General features: G+C 49.2%; 1 protein-coding gene across 1 annotated transcript in view; it reads left to right on the top strand.

The window, feature by feature from the left end:
- The first annotated feature begins 3,199 nt into the window (after window positions 1–3,199).
- The window catches only part of RHBG (Rh family B glycoprotein), a 13,564-nt gene continuing 8,580 nt past the window's right edge, over window positions 3,200–8,183 (top strand). Inside the window, exon 1 of the mRNA XM_019555555.1 lies at window positions 3,200–3,446. Within this exon, the coding sequence (XP_019411100.1) occupies window positions 3,257–3,446 (190 nt within the window). The 5' untranslated portion in view covers window positions 3,200–3,256. The remainder of the gene's footprint in view (window positions 3,447–8,183) is intronic.

Genomic DNA, 8,183 nt, shown 5'->3' with positions numbered 1-8,183 from the left:
ACACATGTGCATGTAATTGGAGGCCTTTGCCCAGCCTGCACGCTGCTGCAGGGCAAACTCATCCTTAATAATTAACTTCCTGCTGGATATTTAGTGTTAAAGGGTGTTTGATTGCTTTAGTTTCTGAGAGGCGGGTTTATTTTGGCTTGGGGGTTGGAAGAAATGAAAATCAGTGAGTTAAACATGGCACTAGCATAAACGTCGTTCTAGCCCCTTCAGTGAAGACATGCTGATGCATACCCCTTTGATGCCAGCCTAGAACTTGCAGTAAACTAAGAGCAAGGGGGCTGATTTTCACAGTATAAACCAGGAACAATGTAACTGGTGAAACAATGTGAAACCAAGTCTCAGCAGGAAAGAAACACAGGAGCAAAGAAAGGAATAAGAAATTTCAAGCCTCTTCCAGGCAGTACTCTGCCCAAGAAACACACCCTCTCTTTCCCTTCTCTCTGCATGGGTTTCTTTGATGCAGCTCTCTGCTTCCCTTTTATAGAAAAACGCATTCATATGAACACACACAAACACATCTCTGCTTAAGCAGTACCAGTAAAACCCCTCTGTCGACATGTGCCTTTGCTTTGTATGGTGACATATGTCTGCGGTCTGGGTGGAGGCTGATATTTTTTTCACCAATCTGGTGGCAGACAGGAACATAATTGTTCTGTACACTTCACTTGAATAAAGGCAGCTCTTACACACCCACACAGGGGGGTGGGGGGGAGGATGAGGCTATAAAACCCATGACAATCCCCCTGCGAGCCAGATTTTTCACACACAGCAGACAACCTAAAATAAATGCCGTTTTCACCACTAAAGGCATGACCCCAGATTGAGACTGGTCGAACTGAGCTCATCATCTGGCCTGTTGCCTTTGACAGAGTTACTTCAGTTACTTTCCAAATGGATGCTTTATGTTAGAGAGCCAGCTCATCTCTGATGCTCATCCTTTCTGATTTCACACCATCTCTGCATGCAAAAAAACCCACAAAAAACACCTCTCACCAAAATCCAGAAGCGGGGGGCGGGGCGGGGGGAGGAAGGAAATTGCACTGAATTTCTTCCACACCCACTGACTGGCCATAAAAACATGTGAACAAAGAACAACCAATTTAGAAACAGCACGTGCTAATTCAACTTCTCACCCATATTGGAGACTAAATTTGTTCCCAGGTAATTTAAAATCCACTTCATCTCATCTCAGAACTAATCCAAAGCACCTGATCCATTCCTAGACCAAATAAATAAAGAACAATCCCAGCTTTAAAAGGGAGGAAGGGTTGAGTAGCGCGATCAATTTAATAGTGAAGGCGTTAGACATATTGGGCATGTTTACACATGCATTAATGTGCCTTTTCTAATGCGCATTAAATTTAGTACCTTCAATGTGAGGTACTAAATTAATGCACATTAGGCAGTACTAATGTGCAGTACTGCATTTACACACTTTTTAAAGAACTGCTTAATGCACAGTAGACCATTTTACTGAGCATTAGCAGAATGTCACAGTTTTTATGTGATGCTTTAATGCACAGTAAAATAATCTACTGTGCATTAAAGTGCATATGTAGATGCACCCATTAATGATCCCAAACCATAGATCACAAAACATAATCTTCACAGCGTTAAAATTCCACTAAAAAAATCCCAAAAGGGAGGCTGTGGACTCTCCATCCTTGGATGATCTCCAGCCTTGGCTGGGATGATCTAGCCGAGGCGGGTCCTGCTTTGAGCAGGGGATTGGACTACTTGTGACCTCCTGAGGTCCCTTCCAACCCTCATTTTCTAGGACACGGTGAAATTCATAGTTAAAACATCCAAACAACCTTAACTCTGCCCTTCATTGAAGTCCTGTAATGAGCACAGGATGTTTATTCGATCATTATAAATACTTGAGGTCCTTTGCTGGATAAACCTGATTTTTAAAGACAGATATTTGTTTTTATTCCACTTATTTCATTGCCCTCCTCTATGACTTACATGTACGTTTCAAGTAACCCATCAAGAAGAACTCAGAGTATAGGTCACTAATGTCCCTTAGGTAACTGAGTCACTACAGCCAAGAAATATAACAAGCAAATGATGGTGACTGGTTCAATTACCACTTGTGTCACAAAAGCTCTCCTGGAAAGTTACTAAACTGTTGACCTGACCCGTGCCTGTAGCTAGCATAACAATTAGACGCAATCATTCATGTCAATTATAAATTAATTATTCACGTCACTCAATTAATTTCCTCAAGTGCCTACGTTATTCTTTTTGTTAATGTCATTTGGGATGAAATAAAGATTGATCCAGATGCTAAGCTGCTTAAAGGGCCACATTTTTGGCAATTAAATAAATGGATGCATTTGTAAATTCTCGGAAAATTAATTCTTTACTCCAGGAAAAGTGCTGTCCATTTGGGCTGTACCTGTCATGCAAATCAATTAGGTTTAATCACCGTAATAAGGGCAAAACTCAACATTAATTGTGCTGTCACAACGCACAGCTACATAAAAACCTAATAGACTCTACCACTAATATATAACCTATAACCTAATCCATATAATCTATTATCTATTTCAGCCATCATTTGTCCTAAGAAGGTATGAACGCTTGGTGAATACTACTAGGGACCATCCCATCTCAAATCTAACCAAGAATCTAAAGTCCATCTGAGATCATCAAATCTCATCTTCAATTCATCACCTTCTTTCATTTCTAATTCACTCCAGTTAATGCAATATAACGTCCGGCATTCTCCAATCCAATCTGACTGCTTTGCTCCTGCTCCAGTCCACCCAGTCGAATCTAGAACTGGCCCGGCACAGCCTGGGGGTATGTGGCTCCCAGCATACAAAACTTCCCTGAACTCGCTCATTGGACAGCAGTCGCAGCTGAATGAATGGCAGCTAGAATGGTATGCAACGGGCTGGATTTTTGGTGGGCTTCAAACACAACACTTGCACAGGAAGGACAATGCATACCCATGAGTCAAGGCCCTGGCCTAGAGGTGAACCCTTCTGGCTGCGTAGGCACACTTTGTACGTGCCACAGCAGACAGCCCCTTGCAAAACATGAAGCAACTCAAACATGAGCAAATAGTTTCTCATCCCCTGGACTCATGCCCTGTCTCAGCGAGTGGGAACCAGCCTGGGACTCACCCACCAGGAGGTGGAGCTTGCTGCATGTACTTAACCATCGTCTAGGGGCTGGGACAGACGCTCCATCTGTTGCCGGCCAGGTTTCACTTTCGTCTCTCCCTCCCTGGAGCGGCATGCCTAGCCACGCCACTAACTTAAGGCTGAAGCTGCCAGCGACATGCTTCCTCCTCGAGATCCTCACCATCCTCCTCTTTGCTGTCTTTGTGCGTTACGACCAGGAGGCCAGCGCCAGCCAGTGGCACCAGGAACTGATTCATCGCAACAGCAGCCACCTGGACAATGACTTTTACTTTCGCTACCCAAGTGAGTACAGCGCTCCTTCCCCTTGCCGATTCCTTTCTGGGCTGGCACAAGTCCCAGGTGGATCATTGCTTTGTGCCATCTCTCACCTACATTCAGATGCTGCAATGGAGGCAGGGGTCGAGCAGGGATCAAGCAGGGATCCTCTGCAATAGGGGAAACTTTGTCCTCAGTCCCTAATGCTAAGAGTCACTCAAATCCCAGATGAGCCTCTGTGGATGTCACCACCTTAGCTGCCCAAATTAAGACATGCTCACATTAAACATAGCTGGGGGACTGCTTCATTCACAGCCTGCCCGCCTCTGGGGCTCATGCTGCTACAGGGTCCAAATACCAGCCCTGCAAAATGGTAGCTGGTGGTCACAGATGACAGAACAAGGAGCAGTGGTTTCAAGTTGCAGCAAGGGAAGTTTAGGTTGGATATTAGGAAAAATTTTCTCACTAGTAGGTAGTGGAACAGGTTTCCCAGAGAGTGGCATCTCCATCCCTGGAGGTTTTGAAGACCCAGCTAGACAAAGCCTTGGCTGGGACATTCTAGTTGGGGCTGGTCCGGCTTGGAGCAGGGGTTGGACTAGATGTGACCTCCTGAGGTCCCTGCCAACCATCATTGTCCGTGATTCTGTGAAAATCAAGTACAAGAGCACATGTGCATGAGTGTGGCAGGTGGATAGAGAGATGTGGGGAGACCCACACTGGTAGTTCATGGGAGCTGAGGGATGAGTTAGCTCCACTTGGCTTAGTCTTACTGTCAAGGCCTGGACCTGGCTGGTGCAAATCCTTCCTCTCCCCTGTGATGCTGGGCTGCTCAGCTCCTCTCCATGCCTTAGTTTTCAGTCTGCAGATCAGATCATCCTCTTCTCAGTCTAGTACCACAGGGCCAAACGTATGCCAGAGAACTGGTCCCAGGCACTGCAGGCACCGGGCCTTGCCTATGGACTACACTGCAGAACTATTGCTACAGAGTCAAAGCAGAGGTACCAGGCTGGAAACGCAGGCTGGGACCTGCATGTTAGTCCTGATCATACAAACACTGCAGAAGCCCTGGGTCTTGGCTCTAGGATCCAGCAGAGCTTGCTCCCAGCCTGTTGGCTGGGTATGTGTCATCTCTCACCATAGCCCCTCACCAGTGCTGATGGTAGATAGCTGGATGGATCCCTGGCTGGTATGCTGAAATAAGTTATACCCAAAGGCAGATCTGGCACTGAGCGCCGTTCCTCCCGGGTTTATAGGGTCTGCCACGCAGAGTGGCAGCTTGACTTGGAGAATCAGAAGGGAGACCTGGCTTTGCCCACCTAGTCTATGACCTTGGACTAACCTCTGCTGACCTAGACCTGTTCATTACTCTGGGAGATCGGGAATGCAGAGCCCATTCCCACTCCAAAAGCAAAGGGGCATCTTCCAGTCCCCAGAGGAGGGTGCATCTTGGCCCTCCCCTCTTCCTACCCCATGATAGAAGTCCGTCTGTCTTGACCCCGCTAGCATTTCAACTCCAGTGGTGAGCAAGCTTTTTCCCTGCAACATAACTATTCCTACAGCTTCTCTGGGGTAAGGGCAGCAGGACCTCACTGGGTTTAAATGGGGTCCTGATCCTGGTTAGCTGCCAGTGGCTCGAGACCCAGTGCTTGTGGCCACAGGTACCGCTGCTCTCCACAGACACATGTGTCTTCAGGGAAGCCAAGCACGATGCCTCAGCCTTGGTGCTGCTGTTCAGAGGCCAGAGCAGGCTGGGGATCACTTGGGGGCTCCTAGCAATCTGTGCTTAACCCAGCTGAGATCCATCACATCAGACCCCTCACCATCCCCAATGCATTGCAATGGCAATAGGGGTTGCAAGGTGGGAGCTAAAGCCAGGAGCAAACATCACACACTTTTGGATAGCTTCACTGTGGCCCTATATCGACCTGACCGTGAATCAAGACTCCCGTGCTAGAACAGCAAGTCCTTGTGCCAGCACCTTACAGTCATCCTTTTCATAGGGGCATAAAGCCACAGTCTTGAAACCAGACCCCTGCTTCTGAAGGTAGCCAAAGGCCTAAAACCATCGGACTCTAACCCTTCACCCCAAAACATGTCGCTGGGCCACATACCCTGTAAAAAGCCACAGATAAAAATCAGGGGATATGCCCTGCCAAAGAGTCAGCGATTCCTCTATGCTCAGGGGACTCCAGGTGGAGACCCATGCCCATGCTATAGGGGAGAGCAGAGCTCCCCACCTCCTTTGCCAGGCTGACCTGAAGGAGAAACTCCCACACACAGTCAATCCCCCAGCACAGCATTAGAGGTTTGCAATGAGCACCCTTGCAAATGAGCCTTGACCAATGGTGGGGATAAGAAATCCCGTGATAGTTGTCACAAGAGCTGGGATCGTGAACCCTGGTGAAATATTTACCCCTGGAACAGCAAAACATGGAGCAGGGCTGGGGTTGCCTTCAGAGACCCAAACGGGCTTTGCACAGCTCACCTGAGCGTGCGGGTCAGCGGTGCTGCTTGCAAAACATGCTCTTTCTTGCCTTCGAGTGACAGCTGCAAATCCAAAAGGGGCAAAGGCTGCAAAACTCGGAGCCTCTCTTGATGAGGTCAAGACACCTTGGGGGCAGGAGCTCGGCAGGGGAAAACCATACAGGTTCTCCCAGTTCCACCTGCCAAGGGCAACTCCACCCAGAGCTGAAACAGAGAATGACTCACCCCCTCCTTCCTCTCCACCAGCCTGACCCAGGGATTCCCCTCGAAGGTACAGTGAGGTCTTTCCTGGGCCCCATTAGCAGAGCGCGTGCGCACCTTGAGCATGAGAGCGCACCACTTCCCCCAGCTCCTGGGGCTCCGTTCTGCCCACTGACCTGATCACAGGCCTGTTTCTTGGACCCCTTTGGCAGCATGAAGAGGACATCAAAGCCAGGCCCTTTTGGCCCATTTAAAGGGCTGCAAGAGCAATCCCAGTATATGGAAATGGTGGGGTGTTTCACCGCAGTGAATGAATTACCCAGGCACTGGACAGCGGAGAACAAGCTCAAACATGCAGCAGCATGGGCCTGAAGTCACAAGGAAGAGCCAGACTCAGTCTGAGCTTGGCTCTACCTGAGACTGTCACAAGTGACAAAGTGTTGGCTGGCAGCAGGGAGGGGAAAGGGGGCTAGATAGTCGGCTGGAATAAGTGAGCATCAGTTGCCTGAGTGGAGCACGGCTGACTTGTACCTATAGATGAGCTCAGTGCCCAGCAAGCTGATTTAGCTTGGAGACAAGGAGGGAGCACAGGACCTGGCAGGAGGGGAGTGTGAGACCAGACAGGTAGCCCCTACATGGACACTGCTGTCTTGCTCGTTGCTTTTCCAGGTACATATCCCACTGCCCCCCACAGGCAGCAAATACCACCCCATGCATGCCCCTCTAGGGTGGAGGCCCCAGTCTCATTACCCTGAGGGTCCCGTGCCCCAGGCTGATGTCAAAGTGCTTCCCCTTCATACCACCTTCTGGCGGCTGTATCTTTAGGCCTCTCTCACTCCTTGCTTTCTCCGTTCTCCTCCTCCTCCCCGCCTCCCCAGGGCTGGAAAACCCTTTTATTTTCAAATAGAAGCTGAGATTCTCACCCAGCACCTCAACTCCAGGAGCTGGGGCTTCATCAAGAACAGCAAAAACCCATGCACTGCACACTGAAATTGGGAGGAGAGCTCAGCAATGGCCTGCTTTGGCCAAGTGTTTGGAGATGCATGCATGCAAGGGACTGCACAAAGGCCTACGCACTGCTGGCCATGTTCCCATAATAACACCGTGTCTGGGTCCAGGTGGAAATGCAGCTTTTACAAGCACAATGTTAATAATTAGGCTTGCAACTGCCCCTCTGGGGCAGCCTGAGCAATTCCAGAGTGCTTAGACAGGGCACTACCAAGTAACAGCCTTAGGAGAGGGCAAACTGGGTGACCGCCACACTTTAGGGGTCCCCAAAATTTGCACCACATTTTTTGGGGAGTGAAGTTTTTGCAAGGAAGTGGCTCTATTTGCATTTAGCACTTGATTATTTATCTAATTCCCCCTCTTTCTTTCTTCAACTTATTAAAAACATTGTTCTTTCTTCAACTTATGCCTCTAAGGGGCCCCAAATGACTCTCTTGCCCAGGGCCCCAGTGATCCTAAGGCCACCACTGCGCTCCCTTCCCCTCTCTCCTGCCTTGTTGAAACACAATGCTATGTACCAGCTTCTCGTCCAGAAGCAAAAATTAGTCTCTGGTGGTAGAGAGAGTGAGTGGCGAGACCCCACGCTGGACAACTGCCCAGACACTTTGACTAATGTCCCCAGCTCTTGCAAAAGATCTCTGATGTCAGGGCCTCCAGTGTGTACATTTGGTTCAAAAGGCAGCGGATCAAAGTGGCCGCAGACACAGCTGGGTGCAGCAGCCCCCAGGATAGGGCACAATCCCCTGGGGAGAACCCAGAGAAAAGGGTCCCCAGCGGGCTCGTGTCTGCGCTTAGGAGATGCCCAAGGTCATTCAATGATCAAATGCTGCTTCTGGAGGGTGGTGAAAGCAAGGTGGGGATGGCTCCAAGCCTCAGTGGAAACAGGGGGACAAGGAGCTGCAATGGGAATTTCTCACAGTAAAATGAGGACTTGGCGCTGCCCTGCACCCACCCCCTGGGAGCTGATTCTCTGGCTAGGTTCTCCACCTTGGGAGGAAAAACCTGCAGCACCCTTATAGGCTCGGCAGTGCTACGTTGGATAGCACTACAGAAGAAAAAGACTTGGGGGTC

Source organism: Crocodylus porosus, unplaced genomic scaffold (assembly GCF_001723895.1).
Source record: "Crocodylus porosus isolate Cpor-Errol unplaced genomic scaffold, CroPor_comp1, whole genome shotgun sequence".
In the NCBI taxonomy this organism is placed as follows: Eukaryota; Metazoa; Chordata; order Crocodylia; family Crocodylidae; genus Crocodylus; species Crocodylus porosus.
Note: the sequence above shows the minus strand (reverse complement) of the source record. Positions and strands in the feature narration are given on the sequence as shown.